This window comes from Solea senegalensis, linkage group LG17 (genome assembly GCF_019176455.1).
Source record: "Solea senegalensis isolate Sse05_10M linkage group LG17, IFAPA_SoseM_1, whole genome shotgun sequence".
Taxonomy (NCBI): Eukaryota; Metazoa; Chordata; class Actinopteri; order Pleuronectiformes; family Soleidae; genus Solea; species Solea senegalensis.
In genome coordinates, this window is record NC_058037.1 from 8,481,831 (window position 1) to 8,505,080 (window position 23,250).

The 23,250-nt window shown below is 43.3% G+C and overlaps 2 protein-coding genes across 3 annotated transcripts; both read right to left on the reverse strand.

Annotated features, from left to right (window-relative positions):
- Positions 1 to 7,059, reverse strand: LOC122783915 (protein SOGA3-like). 2 transcript variants are annotated; one of them, XM_044048880.1, is made up of 11 exons: positions 6,622 to 7,059; positions 6,351 to 6,536; positions 5,686 to 5,910; positions 5,400 to 5,558; positions 4,998 to 5,066; positions 4,458 to 4,727; positions 4,013 to 4,378; positions 3,160 to 3,822; positions 2,705 to 3,016; positions 1,186 to 1,574; positions 1 to 123 (listed from the first exon to the last, which is right to left on the reverse strand). In XM_044048880.1, exons 1-9 carry the CDS (start codon positions 6,709 to 6,711, stop codon positions 2,906 to 2,908), a joined length of 2,139 nt encoding a protein of 712 aa, XP_043904815.1. In that variant the 5' UTR covers positions 6,712 to 7,059; the 3' UTR covers positions 1 to 123; positions 1,186 to 1,574; positions 2,705 to 2,905. The 2 variants fall into 2 exon arrangements, with proteins under 2 accessions (XP_043904815.1, XP_043904814.1); XM_044048879.1 differs by lacking the exon at positions 1,186 to 1,574.
- Positions 7,060 to 9,374: 2,315 nt separating this feature from the next.
- On the reverse strand, positions 9,375 to 15,342 carry LOC122783916 (elongation of very long chain fatty acids protein 4-like). Its single transcript, XM_044048881.1, has 7 exons — positions 15,020 to 15,342; positions 13,492 to 13,583; positions 12,787 to 12,974; positions 12,271 to 12,351; positions 10,984 to 11,155; positions 10,764 to 10,891; positions 9,375 to 10,686 (listed from the first exon to the last, which is right to left on the reverse strand). Exons 2-7 carry the CDS (start codon positions 13,556 to 13,558, stop codon positions 10,405 to 10,407), a joined length of 918 nt encoding a protein of 305 aa, XP_043904816.1. The 5' UTR covers positions 13,559 to 13,583; positions 15,020 to 15,342; the 3' UTR covers positions 9,375 to 10,404.
- Positions 15,343 to 23,250: the final 7,908 nt, after the last annotated feature.

The following is a 23,250-nucleotide window of genomic DNA, read 5'->3' on the forward strand; positions in this document are numbered from 1 at the left end:
GCTGCTGAATGTCCGGAGGCCTGTTTGAAAGGCAATTTCCCCTTTCCTCTTGTTTGACGGCTCAGTCAGAGGTCACGGCGGGGTTAGCAGTGAGCGACGGAAAGGGTCGATGACCTTGAAACACTGTCGAGACAAATACATGGAAGAGAGATTAAATAGGGTTGTTACGTCACATGTCACACGTCAGCTTTAAGGCTGAACTGAAGCAAAAACCTAAAACCAAAACTGCTTAAATAACTCGTTGGACACTTTCTGGCCTCATAAAGGTCAGATATTTGCGGCCCTCTCCTTTCGCATTCTTGTCTAAAATTCACAGGCATGTAAGCCTACCTATGCAGCACGTGTGGACAAGACTGCAGCATGACGGCACCGCGAGTGTTCTCGCTCGCGCTCACTGTGACCTCTGTGCGCCTTGTGACCCGGGAAGGAAGGGGGAAAAAAAAAAAATGCCAAGCATGTAACACGGGGTGGTCATCTTCTTGGAACCTGACCCAGTGCTGGACACATGGCATGAGTTGGGGTATGTGTGAACCCTGCAGTGGTACCTTCTAATACCATGTACCACTTGGACAAGGAGCCTAACGATGAGTGATGTCCAAAAACAATACTTTGGTGATACATCTGTTTTTCTGTGTTAAGTAATAGAACTTAATCATCATCATCAAAAAAAAAAGAGTGGAGCTTCAAAATGAACTTGCCATTTCAATGTAGTTATCATGGGTAACCTAGAATAAGAAATCTGTTTAAAAAGCAGTATTGACTGTAAAAGTATCACTGATAACTCTGACTCCTGCCTCCCATCAAGTAAAGTTGAAGTAACAGCGGAGCTTTGTCGTCACTGTTGTTGACATCCATGTACATGACAAGTGTCCAAGTTGAAAATGCCTGAATGTATCAGTCACTTCCCTCCCGCCTGTAAAGAGATATTAATAATCTAGTAACTATGCATAGTAATCTGGCTGCTTCACTTGTGCGTGTGCTACACGGACAGAAAGGCAGTGTGTCGAAGGCAAAGGAAATGTTGCATCAGACACTTGACACCACAAATAAGTTAAAAAAAAGAAGAAATAAATCACTTTAAGCACAACAGATTTGACTCAAGGCTGTAAAAGTTTTTGATTCTCTGCTTTAATGAAATCATCCAATAAGTAGATGAAAAAAAATCTATATTAGAGCGGCCCTTACCTTATCCTACAAACACGTTTTTCCTCTGCTCTCCTGTTTTAAATCCTCAGCCTTGTCTACTTGCTGCTGTGCGCTCTGGCCTCTCCAACACATCCGCTCCTCCAGGCGGCAGATCGTTAAATCCCCTCTCGCTCTGTCCTCTGCCGTGTTACGTAAATCTTTTTTAAAGTGCCCCCTTGTCCTTCGTCACTCCTCGGCCTGTCGAGGTTAAGTCAGGAGCGTTGGGCTAAAGGGTAAACAACTTCTGTTCCAGACGGGGTACCCGCGCCTTTATACCGCTCCCCAGTGTTTACTCGGGGGTGCGCCATTGGAGCCCGGATCAAATTTATTCCATCATTTGAAGTCTCCATGGGGGCAACTGTCGTCACCAGCATCCTGGCTATAATTACCTGGGCTCACAGAGAGAGGGAAAGTGTTTACATAGCTATTTCAGCTGCTGCACTTTCTCAGCCAATGGGCTTCTCTGTTGCTACTCTGCTTTAGGATGCTCGGGCAGATTTCGCCTTGTGACCAGGGCTCTGCTGTTAATCATTTTTTCCAAGCCATGCAAAATAGGTGTGTGTGACACAGTGTGTAATAATGTGTCACAGTCAATATCTATATGTGATAGTCATGGGACAGAGGTTACCAGGTGGGTGGATGCCTGGCATGTTCTTTCTTTTTTACATTTATCAATCATTTTAAAAGTGGCTTTTTTTTTAATACATGTGTGTGTATTGGAAAGCGATACACGTGTTATCTAATCCACACAGGCTTTGCACATCTTATGCTGCAAATGTGCAAAAAGCGCAAAATGTGTGAAATGTCATACAATGTTCTGGCCTGGAGTAACCTGAACCTGTGACTGTGTTCCTGCCCGCATGTCTCAGGACAGTTGCTACTGTTCATCTGCCACACCATCAATTACTAATCGGGGATCGTGTTGGGGAATTTTTGGGCCACCTGACAACATCTGACATTTGGCACTCGGCGTGATCATGAGAATTCCTTCCAGCACCGCCATTCCTGCACCTGTCGTGCGGCAAAGCCTTCGAGGAGTTACGGAGCGGGATGAAAAACAATCTTTACCCTCACTTCACCTTGAGGCGGCAACCACAACAACAACACGATGGCACAGTAAGTGTTGTTATAACTGCTGCTGGAAATATTTTTAGCAGTGGTTAAACGCAGAAATAAACAACATTTTCTCCCTGTCGTGTAACTTTAAAGCTCAGTATGGACTTTGTGTGACCCCTGCATTTCTATATTGTGTAAAGACATTGCCACTTATCTGGCAACTTTATTTTGTTGACTGTTTTTTTGTTGACCTCTTGAAGCCAAATATTCTTAGTAAACCTGGCCCTGTCCAAACTAAAAAACAGTTTTTAAATAAATTCTCTGATCAAAACTATTGGTCAAATCATTTATAAATAATAAATCCTTGTACGTGCAAAAACAGAAACCTGATACTTGTAAGAGCCAGCGATGTAAATAAGCAATAGCATAAACAAGTTTTACTCAAGCACAGTTAGACACTCACCTCCTCAAGGGACGGATGCTGACAGCAATGGGATATGGGTAATGGAGTCTCCAGTGTTGAACCTGCGGCTGAGGCAAGTGCTGAGTATTTTTCGTTCTGTGCTTTTGGTTACCTTGGCAACAAATAATGAGGGCAATAAAGGAAATCAACGGAGCAAACAACAAACAAACGGAGGGTTTATGCAAATGATGGATGTGTGCGTCACAGAACGAAGAAGAGAGTGAAGAGAAAGACTAGTTTAAAGATGGTGGCATAGGAGAGGGATGAGAATAGCACGAGTATGAGGATGAGCAGAATGATGGGCTGGAACATCTGAGAGACAGACCATGATGGATGAGGGGGAAAAAAAAGAGGTTGGATTTGGTGAGAGAAAGGAGAAAACAGTCAGCGTTAAATTCGACGAGACATTTGGTCTGTCACCATGAACTCATGAACGCCTCGAGTCTTTCTCTCACCGACAGCGGCTCCTCTGCGTCTCTGTCGTCCAGCTTTGGCACTTCCAGTTTCTCTATGAATGCTTGCAGCTCCTTCCTGAAGGCCTTCATCTGGGCGTTGATGCGATAGAGCAGCTCGTGTTCTCTGACCCTGCCCCCGTCATCCTCTCCCCCCTCCTCCCCTGCTCTCACGAGCATCAGGTCGCCATTAGAAACGTAGACCCTCGCCTCGGAGATGATGGTGGCCGTGTCGGCGATGAGGCGGTCAACGGTGCGCACAAGCCTCTCTGCTTCCATGCGGATGTCAACCATTTGCTGCCTCTCTCGCACGCTGCACCGGCCACTGGGCAGGAAGTGGGCCAGGGCAAAGGAGGCGGCGCCCTCGGGCCCCGTGGGGGTGTAGAGACCCCGTGTGGGCGTCAGGCAATGGCCGCTGCCGTTGTTATTTCTGACCTCCTCTGAGTCACTTTCTCCACCCACAGGGCCCTCGCGCTTGCGGTGAGGAGGAAGAAGGCGGGAGGAGGAGGAGTCTTCGTCGCTCTCGCGCCGGCCGCTTGTGGCGCCGCCCGCGTCGCTCTCTGCGTCGCTGTCCCGCGGGCTGGGCCGCAGGGAGAGATGGGAGGCCAGGTCATAACGCTGCATGTTGGAGAGGAGCACACGGTTCTCGTACTGCAGCTGCATCACCTGGAGGAAGACAAAGACAGGTAATAACTTTTGAATCATAAGTGATGTCACAAAGGTCACGTATATGTTCATGTTCCTCATTACATTGACTCATGACTGTTCTCTATAGGCAGCATCAGGTCATTCCAAGACGATAGATGATTGTATGATCGTATCAAAACAAATCAACATCAGTGTAATATAATCCCACCTTTCCACTCAGGTCATTAATCTGCAATCTTGCTGCCTTCAGCTCCTCCTGCAGAGCCTCCGTCTTGGCTCCGTCGACGCCTGCACCTCCATGCCTGCCGCCTCCCTCGTGAGTTCCCGCTTTGAAGCGTAACTTGTTCAGCTCCGCCGTCACCCTCTTGTTCTGCTCCTCGACGTCGGCGAGGTTCCTCCTCAGCAGCTCCGCCTCGTCCTCCACCAGCTGTAGCTGCTGTCGAAGCTCGGTCAGATCGTCGCCCAGGCCTCGTCCTGTGCCCGACCCGCCCGTCGCTCCGCTGCTGGAGCTCCCGGCTCCTTCGGCCTCGCCGCGGAGGTCATCGAGCTCAGCCCTCAGGCCTCGGTTCTCAACCTGTGGGCAAGAGTGAGATGAGCTCAAAAACGGTCTCCTCCACTTAAAAAAAATCCAACGCAACATCGTTTGCTCTTACCTCCAGCTCAACTATCTTCCTCCCCAGGATGTTGGCCTCCTCCTCCACCAGGCGGAGCCGTAGTTTCAACTCTGACTCGCGGGTGGTGGGTGGCCCTCCGGCCTCTCCTTTAGGATGGGTGCTGTCCAGTTCTCCATAGAAGGACCGGTACTTCTGCAGCTCTTGCTCTAGTCGGTCCTTCTCTTTGTCAATCTTGGCCGTCTTCTTCCTCATGAGCATGGCCTCCTCTTTGATGAATGCTAGCTGGCACTTGAGGTCCTCATTGTCCTCCTGGAGCACAGAGAGTAAACAAACGTGCTTTTAAGTAAAAGAAGGTCAAATCTCTGACGTGATCTCTACAAAACTTTGTAATACAGCAATTCTGAGCAAAAACTTCATCTCTTTGTAAAACCAAGAGGATGTTACCAAATATAGTTCTTAAAGGGCACTGAAGACTTTACTGAAAATATGAAGATAATTACTTTATCCATTACTTTGGATAACTGATTTGTGTAAGCAAGAGAAACCAACATGATTGTTTCATTTGTCATGGCAACTCACCTCAGTAGGAGTCTGTGCTGTTCTCTTGTCTGTCTTCTGGATGTCTTTACTTCCTCTTCTCTTCTGTGACTATTAGAGGACAGTAACATTTGTCAATATGTATAATTTGTGAGTAAAACATTCCTTTATAAGATAAAATGTTCAGTAGTTACAGATCTAGTATTTTGTATTTCGAAGTATTTCGTTCTCTGTGTACTCTAGGGCATTCTAATTTAATTTACTATAAACAGTCCACTCTCTAAGCTAGTAGATGGAAGATAACATCTCTCATCTCTCTAAATAGGAATATACAGTGAAAGTCTCTATAGGCTATATTGTGACTTTAGGAGTACATATTATATCACTTTGTTGTCATTAATGGATGTGGTGTAGATTTATATAAAATAAGTGTGTATTATTTACCTCTTTGGATTTGTCTAGTTCGTTCTGCAGAGCTTGTTTGGTCACTTCCACCTCTATGAGTTTCTGCCTCAGTTTTTCATTCTCCTCTTCCGTCTTTGTGCGTTTCTCCTCCACCTTTTCCAGCTCGTGGTGCAGCCTCACCGACACATCCTTCGCTACCTGCAGGTTTTGAGATGTAGTTTCACTGTTAGAACTGAACTTTAGGATACATGTCTTTACTATCACATTTAAGAAGTGCATTCTCATCTTGTACAAAGAGTCAAGTAGGTGACCCTTCTGGATCCACCTTCAAATCCTGCTCCAGACTCCTGAGCAGCTCCTCATCAATCTCTCCTGTCTGGGCGTAGCGCAGCCTCTTCCTCTCAGCCTTCCTCAGGCGATACTGCAGGATCCGGCAGTTTTTATTGGCTCTCTCTAGCTCACGCCTCATCTCCTGCAGCTGACAAGTGTCTTCCTCGTAGAAAGTGTCTCTCATCTCGTCCATCTCGGTCCTCATCTCTTCGATCTCACACTAGTGGAAACACAGGTTGCCATAATGTGTCAAACAAATGTCCATTTGTTTCGATGTTTAGAGTAATAGACGATTTGCACCCGAGTCAAATATGGTCTGGATTTTCAGAAGGAAACACAATCATTTCCTGCCAACATTGCAGCTGTTGACAGTCCCTTCTAAACACTAATTATTATCATACTGGTGTAATTTGTTATCTGTTATCTTCTGTAGGCCAATCTGACAAATGAACAGATAAATCAAAATACAAACAACATGACGTGTGTTTGTAAGTTTCAGTCAGTAATGACACATCACACCAAACATACAGTCCAAAAATAAATGGTCAAAATAGATACATTTCCTGCTGCTAATGTGCAATTGTCGAATTTGATGCTGTGGCCTACTGTTATGGTGAAGTGACACGTGGTATTTTTCATAAAAAATGACTGTTTTCAAACCTTGAGATCTTCATTTTCCTCCAGCAGCCTCTCCATCTCGTCGTCAAAGGCCTGCTCCTGCTGTGTCACGGACCCCACCTCTGTCGCCTCTGCAGCCGCCTCCAGCTCTCCGTCTGCGGCCTCCTCCGTGGCCATGTCGTCCGGCCTGGTCTGCATCCTCCTCGCACCGCTTCTCCTCAGTCTCCTCTGCAGGTTTAAGTGGATCAGGTCAGCCTGTAAACATCCTCCTCTCCACAAACCCAAAAACCCGAGGCCCAATCAGACACTCCACCTCTCCCACAGCGGCGGCGGCGGTGGTGGTGATGGTGGTGGTGGTGGAGGCTGCCTTCCTTCTCCTTCCCTCCTTTGGATCTCCTCTCATTCACTTTCACCGAGGATGAAGATGACAGCAGACGCTGGTTGGAGTCGCCTTTAAAGAAGGGTAAGTGTAAAGTCAAGTGTCGGGCCGCTGCTGATGAATGTGTCGGGTATTCCCTCACAGCATCCGCCCTGTTTGCTCTGACGGGATTAGCCTCAGCACCATCCGGATGAACATCTGACCCTGCGCCGAGCTCCCTCTTCTTCTCCTCCCCGCTGTTTCCGCTCCTTCCTGCGGTGAGAGGAGCTGTGCACCTGTCTGGGGGGTCTGAAGGGTTTCAGCTCGGTCGCATCTTCCTGAGCTGTAACCGGCGAGGAAGCCCGGCGCAGCCTCCTCCTCCTCCCAGATGATGGTGACGGGGATGGAGGATCTGCAGCGCCGCTGGCGGCCGGGTTCATCTACTGCTCCATTAAAATCAACTTCAAACTGTTTTTAAACAGAAAAAAACAACAACATTGGAACACGCAGTGCTGAAGATGCGAGATATAATTAAACAGTGGATTGATTCAGATTATCTTTCGCCATTGTTGAATAGATAGAACTAATAAATGGGAAGAAGATGCTTCAGTCGTGGAGCCACTAGATGTCGCTATTCTCCAGAACTGCCCATCCCTCTTGACCCACTATGAAAGTCTACATTATTTACTCTATATTGTTTACTCTATATTCTACTCAAGTCAAATTGCACTATTTTGATAAAAAAATGACTTAGGTACAAGTAAAAGTACTGGTCTAAAATGTACTTAAGTTAAAGTAAAAAAAGTACCTTGTTTAAAATTTACTCTAGTTACTTAGTTACTTTTTAACAAGGTTGGGGTTCTTTCTTGTGTCATGCAAAAAGGACAGGGGGACACAAATCTCACATTAATTGTTTTTAATTAAAGGCAAAACTTTACAAATGAAAGTGCTGACAAAATAAAACATGCACACACATAATGTATCAGTCAAAATGGGTCAAAGGTCGCACATGCTTAAGTTTCCGTTTTAATCAGAGGGGGCAGCACAACTGAACGCTCCTTTCCCCTCTTCAGTCCTGCGTCATGTGGAACAGTCAAACAGAAGACGTCACTGCAGTGTCAAGTGTAGTGGCTTGTAATTATTTGCAGTAAGATACATAAATAGGATGGAACTAAACCAAGAAGAGCCTTTTGAAGCAGAGTCAGCCAGTGCATATTGTCTTAATTCTGGAGTCATTCCAGCTAAAATGAACAGGTAATATGATTTCAAACAACTTGTCAACTGACATTTTTCTGACGCCCCATTTTTAATCAAACTATTAGCTTTCAGGCACTTACCAAGTCAGAGTTTGTGCAGATAAAGACTCATTCTTGTTTCCCAACAATAACAGAGATTATGCACATGAACTCTCAGGTTCTCCCAGCTCATCTCATCTTTATGTGAATGTTCTATGTAATAGAGCAACTAAAGTGAGGCCCAGCAGAGGGTGGTCTTTACACACAAAACTGCCTCAGTGCAAGCTCTGCAGGCAATTTGTGCCACACAGAGCGCAGGAGCCAGTAAAACGCTGACTGTTTCCACTCTGTTAGGTTAGAATGAGCTCCTTAGTCATACACAGTAATTGCTAATGAGATGAGTGAGTGACAGGTCAGGTCTGCAAGGGTTTAACCCCTGCAAACTGACCCTGCACTAGATTTTGAACTGACACCTAATTAAAATCTGGCTCAAGTTTTTTTCTATTATTATTATTGTTGTTGTTATTATTATTGTTAAGATAAATAAATAAGTACAGATAGATGTGTTTAGAAACAATCTTGACTAAAATACTGTTTCTTGATGTGTTGCATAGGGATTATTTTTACTTAATTGTACTGAATTGTTTATGAAAGTTATATTTCACCATGGACAGGTGCACAGATATGTGTGTAATTGTGTGTATTCATAAAGCACACTCAACAGCTAGGCTGCAGGTTATGGTGACCTCTGCCAAACGCCTTTGATAGAAAAGCCTGGGGCCGGTGCAATCCTCTTAGTCACTTGCCTAGATCCCTGTATCCCCAAGGAGGGCAACTGTACTTCATCTCGCTCATCTTATCCGGTCGATTGTTCTCACCTCCTTCCATCCCAGCCATTGATGGAAAGCGACAGGTGGTGGTGGTGGTGGTGCACCGGGATAAGACAGAGCAGTGTAGTGTGGTTGAGGATGTTAAACTTGAACAAAAATAATTTGAGACCTGAGATACAAGATTTATGAAACGAACCAGGATAATAATTAAACTCCTGAAGTTCTTTGTTTTCTGTCTACTACACATATTAATGTATGGTGTTGCACATCACTGCTGTATCAAAGCCAAACATGAACATATCCATGGAGTTGGAGAACAGTAGCAACCTGGTGGCAGATTACAGGAGGCTTCTCTTCCAGTGACCTGTTTTCCTAGGGTAACTCATGCAGTGACGTGGAAATAAGCTCTTTTGGAGCTAAAGCCAATTTACCCCCACAGATTAGGGCAGATCTGTCTGGACAGACCAAAGACACGGCCGTACCTTTCTTTCTCTCTGACACACACACACACACGTACACACGTACACACATACATGCATATAATCCATAATGGCTCTTTACATCCTCCAGATTCCAGGATGGGAGACAGCGAGATGAAGGAATGGGAGTGAGGACAGGAAGAAAAGAGGACACGCAAACACAGTTTACGGGGTGGTGGTCTTTTATTTCCGTTACATGTGCAGCCAGAACCTGATTCACTTTCATTTTAAATAGTTTTCATAAAAAAAAAAAGAAAGAAAAAAAAAAGAATCACTGAAGGTGAGTTTCCCCTTCAGTCGTACGTGGCAGTGAGATAAAACTGAGCTGGACATGGAGTGTACAGTATATTCTTGCACATCAGCTACGTTGCACAGCAGGAAGAACATAAATAAATCAACAAGACCCACAGTACATTTTTATTAAAACAAATATTTCCACAAGTTTTCATAAATACTAAAAGAAACTACATCCCCTCCCTTTACATGAGGACTTTTAATTCACATGAACACAAAGAAGACAGCATGTCGTTAATGTAAATGCAGCAATGTTATATCAGTTGGGGACATCACAGGAGCGTAAAGTCCATGACAAGGTCATGAGAATGGGATTTATTCATTTTTTTTGGTTTTTGCTAAACTTGTTTAAACAAATATTTTCCTCTTTGCTGAGGGAAAGTCTTCATGATCTCTTAGTTAAACCCATTACGACTCTTTAAGAGCACTAGAAAATAATTTACCATTAAAAACTATTTCAACTTTCATTTAAAAACAACACTGGAATCCAGAGTACAAAAAAATGGAGGTGAAATTTGGTTGGTGAGATAGTGAATACTGAGCAGGATGTATATCCTTGAAAAACTTTGGTCCTATGATGGTCCAGAACACGTTTGGACAGAAGAGCACAGAGACTACAATGATCAGCGTTTTCCTGTTGTTGTTTTGTTTTTTACAGAAAACCAACACCCCTCTCTCCTCTCTTCAAACCCTTAGTGACACATCCACAAATACACAGTGCTACCCGTTCATCTCCTCCAGTTGGTCACAAACCGTCTACTTTATTTGCAAGGATGCTCGTCTGGTTTGAACTCTCTGTTTAATCCCTTCCTTCTCTGTGCTTTTAAAACAACTATCCTCTTTCTTTCTTTTTTTTTTTGTTTACCACAAAGCAATCCCCTTGACCGTTTCTTTTTTCTTTTACTCTCTTTTGGCTCTTCCTTTCTTTTGCCTTTTTCCATTATCCTGCACTGCCTCCACTTTAACGTGGCCATTAGTTACCACAGTTGAGCCATTTGTGACGGGCTTGCCTCCTTTCTGGGTGTAGGAAGGCATGCCGCGGTAGGCGTGGTAGTAGAAGTTAGCAAAGAGGATGATGAAGGTGACCGCGTAACCAATCAGAGCCCACTGCATCCAGAGGGGGAACGGACAGCCGGTGTAGAGGGAGTAGCCTGAGTGGCCGATTGTCACATGGAACTGTATCTGTTGAAGATGTCGCAGAAAATTACAGAATGATCTCATAACACCCGCAGAACACAAAAACAAACGTTAATACCCACCATCTGAATAATGGTGAGGTACTTCTTCCACCAGAGGTACTTTTGCATGTGAGGTCCCAGCGCTGCCAGACCATAGTAACCGTACATGATGACATGGATGCCAGAGTTGATGGTTGCCCCAAAAAATGCTGCGGAAAATTGTGAAGATTTGTGTCAGATGTGAGTCCAGTTCTTGGTAAGACCGCGAATGTCTCGGAACACAGATTAATCTTTTCCTCACCTTGTCCACCAGGGACCCACTTGATGCCGATCCACCAGAGGATGAACATGGTGCAGTGATGGTAGACGTGGAGGAAGCTGACCTGGGTGAACTTCTTCCTCAGGATGAAAAACACTGTATCCAAGAATTCCACTCCTTTGGAGACGTAGTACCACCAAAGAGCAGATGCTATCTGTAAATGGAAATAGTGAATGGTGACAGGTGATGGTTTTAATCTGATAGCAGACATGTCCACACACACTCCCGTAGTCCAGTTGATAAGAGTTCATCTTTTAAAAACTTGAAGTTCAAACAAATACTCTTCAACTTAATCTTCATCTTTTTTTTTCAAATTTCAGGATTACATCTGATTAAAGCCCGACAGACCACAATCAAATGCAAGAATAAAAATGAAGAAAGGAACAGAGAAAAGTGCCTGAAACTGACTGTCGATGTGGATACAACTGGGGTAAAATGACAGTACAATGATCTCAGAGTGAGAATTAAATTCAGTCTGGTTATAAACGAGTGGTGACCAGTCCTGAAATTGTAACTTTTGTTTTATAGACTTTAGAATTGCTAACTTGAAGTTCACAGACGTCACCTACAACCAGGCTCTATTGAATATCATCATATCATCATGTGCTGCAATCGACCATTATCCTCTAAATTGGAACATAATTTACAAAATGAGAATAGGACTGTTAACTGGTCAGGAAAATGTTTACTGATTTTGTAAAGCAAGTGAGAAGTAGACTCATTTTCTTCTTTTTGCAACCTCTGGAGTCGCTCCCTGGTGACTGTTGAGTATAATTTGACCTCTTATCTGTCTATGAATATGAAACAATGTGAAAAGATCAGGAAACTAAACACATTGCACATCTTTTGACCTTGAACTATCCCACTGTAGCCCAAAAAACTCCAGCTGCACACGGCTGCTCTCTAAGCCCGGGCACTTTGGCATGTCTTATCTCTTGGTGATGCCATCATGAAAGAGTGAGCGAGGCCTGAGATGGGGGAGGAGTTTCAGGGTGGCAAGACCATTTACTCCCGCCTCTCTGAGTGTCAGACCACACCCTCTTTGTCCTGAAATCATTACACAAGTCACCTATTACCTCCTCTTACGGATCCTGATACACTGACACAGACTACAGAATAAAACTCTTCCTACCTGCTGCTCCCTATATGATCAGTGAAGCTTGAAGCATTTTTGATTTTTTGTAATATTCTTATATGATGTACTTGAAAAATATGTGCGTTGACGTTGTGTGTGTGCGCGTGTGTGCGTGTGTGTGTGTGTGTGCTTACCCTGACTTCATTGACATCATTGGAGTAGTTGACAGGCTGACAGAGGTAGCTGTATCCTGCTGATCTGGTGGCTATAAGGAGCTGATGAGAAACCACAGAACATTAAAGAGGAGAAGTGCACTGAAGCATCCCAACGCTACCAACAGGAGGATGCTCGTAAGAAGGACACTGAGCAAGTTATTTCAGGTGAAATATCCTTGGACCCCGCTTTGTCAGCTGAGATTGGCACAAAAAAAGTGGTAGAAGATGGATGGATTCTCCTTTAGAAACTATCCTCTACTCCAAACATCTATATATTTGTTATTTGTTGAAGACATTAGAACACACTCACATCCTTATGTCATAGTTTCACTGCTTAGCTGTCACACTACAGTGAACAAAGTGTGAAGTGTGTCTTTCGCTCTCTTTATTTTCAGTTGTAACACTGGACTGAGCGGCTGGTCATACATGCGTGTTACACTCATGAACGGAACATATTTGTTCATCGATTCACGGCGGCGCTTCAGTGGCACTGACCTCTTTGGCGATGTAGAAATTGAGGACAACCATGCTGAAGTTGTAGACTATGAGGGGCTTCCGCAGTGTGTAGGCCTGGCGATCCTGCATGTATCTAGGCCCCGCCCACAGGAAAAGCAGGTACAGGCAGCTGATGGCCAGTGTGGGGAAGGGAGACGACATCATGGGCCAGTTCCCCACCCTCTTGTCTGGCGGGAGAATAGGTGAGTGTCACATACAGTGCAGGCTGTGTGTACAGGTGTTGTCCCTAAATTTATAAAAGTTGACCAATTCTTCCATTACCATTGATGATTTTAAACCCAATTTAATTTGTTTTAATGCAGTGTAATAGTGTGTTACTGTTCGAAATGTGTTATTTTCTACGATGTCTTGTCTAACCCCTTGTTTTTGTAAAGCACTCAGGCTAAACTCCTGTTTGTAATGTGCATCATAAACAAATAGGACTCAACATACACCTTCACTTGTGTCACTTGTGACTTGTGTGTGACACAGTCCATTTCCTGTGTTCTATTATTATGTATTGTCATGATCTATTATTGGCTGCATTATGTTAGAAGTGTATTTCGAGGGGGAAACGAGTTTAATGTTACAATTGCTGCGCAAATGATCAGAGGCTATTTGGTTCAACTTTGACCTACTAACGTCTAAATCAATTAACGCTCACATCATTTCTTGCTATAATAGACGTCTCTGGACTGTCCTTACCTGCTATAGTAAGGCTCCATTTGTAAAATTCTACAGTGTCATTCACAAAATGTGTTACAACCTCCATGGCTCTGCCTTTGGTCTCGATTACACTGCAGGAAGGAGAGAGAGAGAGAGACAGAGAGGGAGACAGGCATGGAGAACAACAGAGAGACAGTGAGTCACGACGACCACCCAAATCAAATTACATGTCATACGTATCAGATGAGTGCAAATGATTGTTTACTCGTTCCGTGTGCACAGTACGCATTACTCTGTGCACACTGTCTTTAAAGAAACTACTCAAACACACACACCTATATGACGCCCGCACTGAACCTTAAGATCCCACTTTTCACTTCCCTATATTAGGTGTTTACCAGGTCTGTAAAGAAAAAACAAAAAAAGACTAAGAGCCATTTAGCTCAGAAGTGTTGCACTGTTGTGCTGTGTCATAATAATTGCTAAAACGTGGTCTATAAGCACTTTATACCATTACACTGTTCCCAAGCATTTCTGTAAATGAGAGCACATTAGGCCTCTCGCTCGTCACGTGCCCTCGACGGAAACGGCACGAATACATTAATCTCCACTAGGTGATGGGTCACTTTCCATCGATTTTTATGATTGCTGTGCAGTCACAGCAGCTTGAGGTGGTTTTAGGAAGTGGGATAGAGGATATCAGACAAGAGACACTCTTCTTACACTCGTACTGCAGATAGATGGATATATATTTGGATAATGGACACTTGTTATCCACAGGAGGACAGGTGTCTATTAATCTATAATTAATCCCGTGCGTGAGATCAGCTGGCCTTTAAATATTTCATTGCTAGGCATATGTAGAACTGGGCATCCACTGCAGGAAAATACTGAGTATTTCAGTGTAATCAAAGTTTCCCAGGACACACAGGGTGTAATAACAGTGTGACAACAGGTCATCTGGTGTAATAGCAGTGTAATAACAGGTCAGAGGGTGTAATCACAGTGGCAGTTCAGTAGTGGTGGGAGATCTGACAGACAGAGAGGGTAAAGAGGGTTTGTGCGAGCACAAAAAAGAGACAGAGGCGCATGTGTCAGCAGGTTTTCTCTCGCAGCTCAAGAGGCTTAAATTCAATTGATCAACGAGCTTAGGTGAGGGCCTAAGTACAAATGCACAACGACCCCACATGTCTGCTGATTTTCTGACTGCATGTGCCATGTGGACAGAACACATTCTCCACGTCCATGTAATATTTGAAAATAAACACGTGCAGCACGTCAGATGTTCTTATCGTTGTTGCAACACAGGGCTCAAGTAAGAGGGTATTCAATGGTATTTGTTTGAACTTCAAGGTTTTTTTAAGTCACTTTGAAGAGTGTGCGCCTTTAACTTAACAGGTGGGTGTCTGAACCGCACTGAGCAGATGATGATGATGATGAAGAAGAAGAAGAAGAAGGAGAAGAGAAAGATTATCTTCCAAACCCGCACACACGTGGTGAGAAGTGTCGCCACAGAAGTGACACAAATAACAGTGAGGTAAAAACAAACAAACACGCAGTTACTCACATCCTCGATACTTATGAGCCTGTAATGACATCCGGTGCAATTTGATGCCCAGTTCCTCCCAGTCCTCTTTGTCTTCTTCTCCTCCTCCCCGATCCTCCTCTTCTCCTTTTCCCTTTTTCCCTCTTCTTCTTCTACTAATCACCTTCTACTATCACCCCGGTTCTAGTTCGACATTAAACGGCAATTTGGCAAGAAACTGGACAAGGCAGAGGGAAAGCTATAGCTACGGTCGGTAGGCCAGTCACGCACCCGGTCCGTGCACACTGCTCAGCCGCATCATCTTCTCCCTCCTGCGTCCTGGGCTCAGGGAAGCCGGCTGCTACTGCGCATGCGGGACTTCGCTGTCGTGGTCTTGCGTGTGCAAGGTAACCCATCTGTCAGAAGTGCGCCCTTCTTTCAGCCCTGTGTGTTTGTCATGATTATGAATAAACAAACATCCGTATAACTTGATCATTATGACGCATCAATAAAGGATACAAAGTTCCTTACTTCGCCCTGCACTCCCTTCCACACTGAGTTGTTGTTATTGATTTACTTTGAATGTTTTTATTTACTTTTTTTTAACATCACTTCCAATAAATGGACGAATGAATGAATAGATAAATAATAATAATAATAAAAAAGTTTCTCCATCCAGAAAACACTGTCTACATTCCAATATTTTCCCTTTTGCAGACATCAACTGTAACGTCTTGCTCCAACACCTGGATTATTCCACTAGATGGCGCTGTCGAGCCACCACAGCATCAGTCACCTGCAGTCTCCAAACTACCAACTCTGCTGCTGCTGCTGCACAGCTTCTGGTAAGACAATGTTCCTTTGTAGGGAACATCACTTATTCTGTTACAGTGAGTCACTGGTAAAGTTTATTTTATTTAAAAAAAAAAAAAAAATCAAACTTCCTGCTTAAGCTCTTGGTTATTCTGTTTTAAAGAAAGGTGCAAACACTATATACATATATGTGTATACAACTTATACTATATATGTATATGTATATACATATATATGTATATATATGTATATGTATATACATATATATATATATGTATATATATATATGTATATATATATATATATATATATATATATATATATATATATAGTATAAGTTGTCCTCTGCATTTAACCCGTCCTTTGTACACACCAGTAATAAACACATGTATCTGTGCCTGGAGAGTAATGGGCGATTGGGATTTTTTGGCCCTGATTAGAACCAGTGACGTTCCTCCTTTCCTCTTGGCCATGGCTTATCTGTATATAGTATATACATATGTATACACCTGTGTATCAGCACCAGTCGTTTCTTCTTCTGTGCTGTGTTTGGTTTGAACCTCTGGTTTATTTACAAAGGCTCCATTCCTTCATTCTGTAACAGTGTCCTTTATGGATTGACTCGAACAGTTACATCCAGCTGGATGGTTATTCTCTCTCTGTGTGTGTGTGTGTGTGTGTGTGTGTGTGTGTGTGTGTGTGTGCTGGTGATTCAAACTTCAGATGAACCCGCCTGTTTCTCACCAACCCACAAATCCGAGGCATAAATCTATCTTCTCAGGGCCAGAACTCATTCCGTGCTCACTAATGTGTGTCTGCGTGCGCCTGAACCAAATCACCATAAATCGAGACAATCGGCGGTATATTTTAGACAATACAGGGAGTGTACACAAAAAAACATTAGGCCTGTACACTTTTACAATGAACATGTCTACAACAAAGCCTTGTATTTGTGTGAAAAATTGTTTTAATGAGTTAAAACCTCATTATATATCTTGCAAATGATGATTGCAACAGAGATTTTATACCTTATACTGAATATTGACACAATAAGGTCATAGCAATATCAATAATCCACGTATCTTGCATGAATACTGCTATATGTAATGTTGTTTTAATGTCTCTCTGCACACAAACATGCATACTTTTCACTTTAATGTGGAAGGAGTGTTTCTGTGCTTTTGTGAACACCTGCCAGTGTAGAGTGCATGCGTGTGGCGTGTGCCACCTGCAGGCCGACTGCAGCCCCTGCGCTCATGTCATGCACATGTGTAAAATAGTGTAATTGCTTCCCTTGAGTGTGGATGTTGTGTGGACTCAGGCACATCTGAATCTGGTTTTAGTATCACTTCTTTTAAGCGGTGCGGGGGTTGACATGCGTGGAGCTGTTTTGACAGGTCCCTCGCGGTGCGGTTGCTATTCACTCGCCTGACTGCACCGAGTTGGTCTCACCTCCCTTGAACACACACATAAACACACATTCATATCCGTGTACCCGTTTGGTTTGGCATGGGTGGATGTGGCGTATGCCAAATGTGAAGGTGGCATGTTTGTGGTCCTAGATTCAGAAATGTCATGAATGCTGCTCTTTTCCTCTGTAAGCTGCAGGGCTTGGCCTGCTTGTTGCAGAATAAATGCACTTAATATTAGAACAGTCCTCAACAATCCACAGGTCAGACAGAGCTTATATGAGACGCAGTCCATCTGCAGAGTGTCCTAGAGAGTTGTGGATGATCAGCTTTGTTGTATGTACAGGTTTAGTAAAGGTAAATGTGTGGAAAAAAATATGAACACAAGAAGAGTTCTTGTCTTCCAAGTCACTGGAAATTGGAGCCATCAGTTGATACAGTAGTTATTAGAAGATGCAGCGCAAGACGTGTATATTTTAAAAATATTCAATAATAATAGTCTAACATAAGAGGTTAAAAACCTCTTACATTGTAACTTGATCTCCTGTGGTGGGTGAAGCGGTAGAAAATGGATGGACGGCTGGAAAATGAAATAAACAAGTTAACAAGAGAACATTCAGAAAAGTATTCGTTCATGTCCAAATGAATTTCATCATGTGCTACACTATAGTGTTGAATAGGAACGACACCAAAGTAGAAGTAAGAATGTGTTTACTCGAATCATCAGCTTTCAGTATTGATAATAGGGAAACATGTGTTGTATAACCACAGTTTGGATTCTCATGTTGTAAAACGCTGGCAACATTCAGAGACCTTAAAAAATGGTGGTCACAACAAAGCCATTTAAAAATGTACTCCACTGCCTGTGTGACGTTTACAGTGTGCACTTCTCTCTGTGTGTGTGTGTGTGTGTAAAAGTAGTAGAGTTTAAGTGTCATGTGTTGTTGAGTGAACTTCCTGTTTTCAGTCTTGCTAATGTCCTCGACTGGCCTCTTTCTCCTCATTCTTGTCTTGTTTGTGCTTTCTTTTGTCTAAATTCATCCTTGGGCCTTAAAAGGCTCATATACTGTACTACTCCTTCTCACTTTTGTCCCTCTCTCTCTCTCTCTCTCTCTCTCTCTCTATGGTCTTCATATTTCATCTCACATCTGGCAGTGCCATTTGCAGAAGGGCACCCATTTCAGGTTCCAAAAACCCAGAGTGTGTAGCCATCTCTTTCCTAACCCCCAAAGCATTCATCAGAGATAAATTAGCTGGTGATTTATTCTGGAGCACAAACCACCAACATTTCTGTAAGGGAATTTTTACTTCTGTAGGGCACATTCACAGCCAACCACCTGAGACAAACCGTTTTCCACATACCTCTGGAGCCGCGCAGTTTTTAAAAAGTCTTTAGGGAAATACCACTTTTCCAAAACATTCTCCTGCTGCACTAAGGCATAATTTCTTTCACACGGCACTGTAACTGGGATAGGTGGGAGGTCAGAGTCCTGCAACATGAAGTATTGGTGTATTTTGCACACAGTCATGCATGCAGAAACACTCGCATAAGGAGATCACTGCTGGCACACATGTGGGTGATTTTTGATGATGTGTTGGAGGAGTGCAGATGTCAGTGGGGATATATCCCCGTGTCCAGACTCTGTTTCACCATGTGCGGCCGGGAAATTACAGGCTTAGCGAGATTTGGTTCTTGGACATTTTGTCAATGATGTCTCTCTGTGCGTGTGAGTTCATACGCCAGGTGACGACTGACACATCTCTGCCCTCCGCGTCCTGAATCAGGGCAGACAAATTGCAGCATATTTCTTTGGTTTCAAGTGAAACACAGAGACTTCACGTCGTTGTCACGTGCAACCAAACACGCTGCTTTGATCAGTGCCTTACAGTGTCTCCGGTTGCGTCTAATTGCCGTGAGTCATTTTCTTTCACAGTTTTTCGTGTAATCTGGATCGGTTCTATTCCACCACAGTCTGTGCATGTGGTTTTGATTTGAAAGGCATATGCATCGGGCTCATATTTAACTGGCTTCATTCAGTAGCTGATCATTCTCGGTCTATCGTGGCTCAAAGATGTGGCGTTAGCTCAGAGTGTGAGGATAACTGGGCCCTTTTCCTTACACACACACACACACACGTATATATATACAGTATTTACTCTACATGTACCCACACACAGTCTCTTGTCCTCATTTGCCCTCTGTGTGTGGGGAACCCCTCCCCACACACAGTGTTGCCAAAAGGGCTGATGATGGAGAATCAGTTTTTCTTTTTCTTTCTTTCTCTCCTTCCGCCCACTTCCCCTTCTCTCGACTCCTACCCTCCGTTTACTCATCACGATCTCTAAGTTTCTCTTCTGTTTTTCTTCCAGTTGACTTCCACACGTTCATAAATGTGCCATCGGCGTTTCATTTGCGACATTTGCTTCCTGACGGTGGAGCCTGTGGCCCTTACACTGGAAATGAACCTTTGCACATAATTCCAGTAGAAACAATTGAAGTTCTGCTTCAAGGCTCACGAGTCATCAGTTAATGACACAGGGCACTTAGTCTCCCACAGTGTCAATATAGTCGCCTATCTAACAGGTGTTTAAAACAAATGCAGATATGTGGGACAGCAAATTTGAATTAATTCTCCTCGGCCCCATAACCTTTTCTGTTTTGAACAATATTGTTCTCACACAGACAGACAGACAGACAGACAAACAAATAAAAAGACATAAACCGTAAGTTCCTTGGCAGAGGTAACAGTAGGCAGACACGAGATCACATACCTCTGTGTAAGGATGAAGCTCAGCCTTTAATTAGAGGCTGGAATTCAGATTTGAACGTACACATCCTCAGCCACTGCTGTGTCTCTCAGATAGTTCTGAAATGAAAGACGCCACATTAGTGTACTGGAGTATAAGGGTAACGAAATTAAAAAGTGAAACATAATTCAGGTATTTTGTAATCATCCACGTGTAATTCTAGGCACAGGAATGTTAGAAGGGACTGGAGACCACCTGGAGATCACCTGACTAAATGCAGATGTTTGCAAAGGCTCAGAATGGTTTTTTTTGCACTTCAGCAATATTTTCCTTTTTTTAAATACTTCATACAAATAAGTCCAGTTATTATTAAGACAGGGATGTGGATGTTTAATTTCAGGTCACATGTGTTCACCATTTTTGTCAGTTTATCCCGTGGCGCAGAAGCTGCAGCTCAATAATAAAAGACAGCTTTCACATGTTGCATGAATATTACTATCACCTTGAGGTAGACACTAATACAATATTTTCACTACCTGTCGTGCAGCCTGTCACTCACTGACGTGCAAACTCCAGACACACACACACGCAGGAGGAGGTCTGAGCTCGGTGCATGTCTCTGTGGGTGGAAGCTGGAGCTACTTGGCAGGCTCTGTTGTTCTCCCTGACTGAAATATGACTCTGCGCTCTAAGCCGCGTGTCTAGAAATGACATTCTTTGTCCCGGCTTCAGCCATAACCTAACCTATGCAACAACAAAAAAAACACTCCTTTCATGCACTTAATGAAAACGGGGCTCATCAAATCAGCCGGTGAGAAAGAAAGTATAACAGCCAACCAACTTTCAAGTGAACAAAGTTCTCCAAAATAAACCATTTATTATGACGATGTCAGCATGGTTAGTTCTCAGCACATTTTCATCGACAGGAAACAAAAGGACCAAACTCCACTTCCACAAAAACAGTTTTGCGTCATGTGACAAACGCCATTCAAACCTTTAATAGCGCTGACTCAGAATATGACGGACGATGTGAGCGTCAGTCTGCAAGAGCATGACGTCCTTAGACTTAAAATGGACCGGAAGCAGGTACTGTGTCTGTGTGGCCTCTTAGTCTGACTGTGTTCAGCTCATTTTTGCCACGATGCCATGCCAATCAATGCAAAAACAACACAAAACAAGGATTCGCCCGGCAAACAGGAGCTTTTGGATCAGTTTAGTTTTAATGTTACAACACGTTTTAATGCGTAGCCAATAGATAGAGGTCTGCTACTGTGGCCTGGAAAGCAGCAGTCAACGCGAGGCATTTCCAGGGAATTGTGGCCACTAATTATATTTACAGCTGCTTCAGTAAAACTCTGTCAGTAACCCCATAATTGGGACATACTGTAGTTAATGTGCAGACTGGAAACACGGTTGATTTAATTTAAACTTACTTGTCAGAAAACTTAACTGTTTTATAATGAAATTAAAAGCTTAGAGCTTAGAAAAAGTGAACTTTAACTTTAAACTTATATTGTCAAAGCTCTATTCTTAAGTGCACTGACGAAGGCAACGGAATGCCTTATTTGTTAGTCTTGTGCATGATTGTTTAATCAACCTGCAATCATTAAATACAACTTTAAAACGTAAAAAGGTTTCTCAAAAAGAGATGAAAGCCATTTTTCTACTTCATATACACTTTTCAGAAACAAGATTTAAAAAAAAGAACAGATAGAAATGAGGTGTGCACGAAGCAGCCAGCATTTCTTATTCGCCAGTATCAGTCAAACTTCAAGCAGCTGGAATCTACAATTAACTCCGAAGCCAGACGCCTCGGAGTTGCCAGTTAAATTTCCACATCTTTCAAATTCCATGGCTCAAACTTTACGACGCAGGCTTTCAGTCAGAAAACTTTTGTAGATTCAAGCTTAACTCATTATCGCTGTTATTTTCTACTGCTCGCTCCAGAGCTACAGAAGACCTCTCTGTTTCCACACATGGAGTCATATTCCTTCATGCAAAAAAACGGGTTAGGATTTGAAGAGCGTTCTCTCCGCAGCAGCAGAACGCCTCCTTCCCTGCACATAAGCATAACTGACATAAACCTTTGTATATTAGTATGTATGGAATTGGGACAGCATTAGTACTACAGGTATAGATAGGCACTGCAGCCATAGCAGTCAGTAGTTAATCCTCTGCCCCAGAGAGCTCAAAGCCTCTCAGCACTGTCATGTTTTGTTAATGGTAATCTGAACTGGATGCACTGCCAAAGGCTGACCCACTGCCTGCCACCCTGCCGCCACTGAGGTCAGTGTCTGACGTCACCGTGAGAGGCAGGCTGACCTGTGCCAGCGTGTGACCCTGTGATAATTACCTTCATGCACCTGGGTTTAGAGTTTCACTTACCTCTGATAACACTTTGAAACTCATTCGCTGTAACTCTTTGTGCATTGTAGAAAAGACAGGAGAGCGCACACCTATTAGAGTTTATTTATTATCACTCAAATATGCTGAGGTAACCTTACAATGAGCTCTTTCCAATTTTATGCCGCAGTGTTTTGTTTGCTAATCATTGCAGTGTGCAACTACTGATTAAAGCGGGGGTGTGGAGTGGCTCAGTGCCCTGTGTGCGAAAGACATCATGGACGCAATGGTTGCAAGTTCGACTCCACCCCTGGCTGATTGTACTCAATTCCATTGTAAGTCGCTTTGGATAAAAGCGTCTGCTAAATGACATGTAATGTAATTAAAGCAAAAGTGGCTCTTTAAAACTATGGGCTGATACTAATCGGTCAACCATTTATTTGATTCATCTGTTCGATTTTTCGTCCATAAAATGGATGAAAATGTTAGGGAAAAACATGTTGATCACTGTTTCCCCGAAACTTAAATCGTTTTTTTTTACCCACAAACCAAACATGCGTCATTTAGTTTTTCTTGGTTCCTTTGTCATAGAGGAGCAACAAAACCAGAAAATAACATTTAAAAAGTGAAAAATAATAATAGTAATTATAAAAAATCTCTTCTCACTCAAAGCAATCATCAAAATAGTGCGTGTCAAATGTACAAATTGACTAATAATCAATCACACGGTGGTCCAGAGGGTAAGAATTAGTGACCTTGATTGGTGAGACTGCAGATTGTAACCCCTCCATTTTCCAAGGGCATCAGGAAACTACTGTTACCTTCACATACCAGACAGGATGTTGCTCCTTGTGGTTTGTGTCATGAGCTTCTGCCTCAAAATGTGTCTGGTTTGTCCACTCAGGCTCATACAAGATGGCCTAAGTAAAGCAAGGCCCTTGTCTAATGTATGTATAAAAG

Bases quoted from the DNA above. Each gene is read 5' to 3' on its own strand.
- LOC122783915 (XM_044048879.1), bottom strand. From the start codon at position 6,711: ATGAGAGGAGATCCAAAGGAGGGAAGGAGAAGGAAGGCAGCCTCCACC. The intron at 6,537-6,621 runs GTGGAGTGTCTG...TTAAACCTGCAG, and splicing joins CCGCCGCCGCTGTGGGAGAG to AGGAGACTGAGGAGAAGCGG. The intron at 3,823-4,012 runs GTGGGATTATAT...GTCTTCCTCCAG, and splicing joins TTAATGACCTGAGTGGAAAG to GTGATGCAGCTGCAGTACGA.
- LOC122783916 (XM_044048881.1), bottom strand. From the start codon at position 13,558: ATGGAGGTTGTAACACATTTTGTGAATGACACTGTAGAATTTTACAAA. The intron at 12,975-13,491 runs GTAAGGACAGTC...TTCTCCCGCCAG, and splicing joins ATGGAGCCTTACTATAGCAG to ACAAGAGGGTGGGGAACTGG. The intron at 12,352-12,786 runs GTCAGTGCCACT...GTTTCTCATCAG, and splicing joins ATTTCTACATCGCCAAAGAG to CTCCTTATAGCCACCAGATC.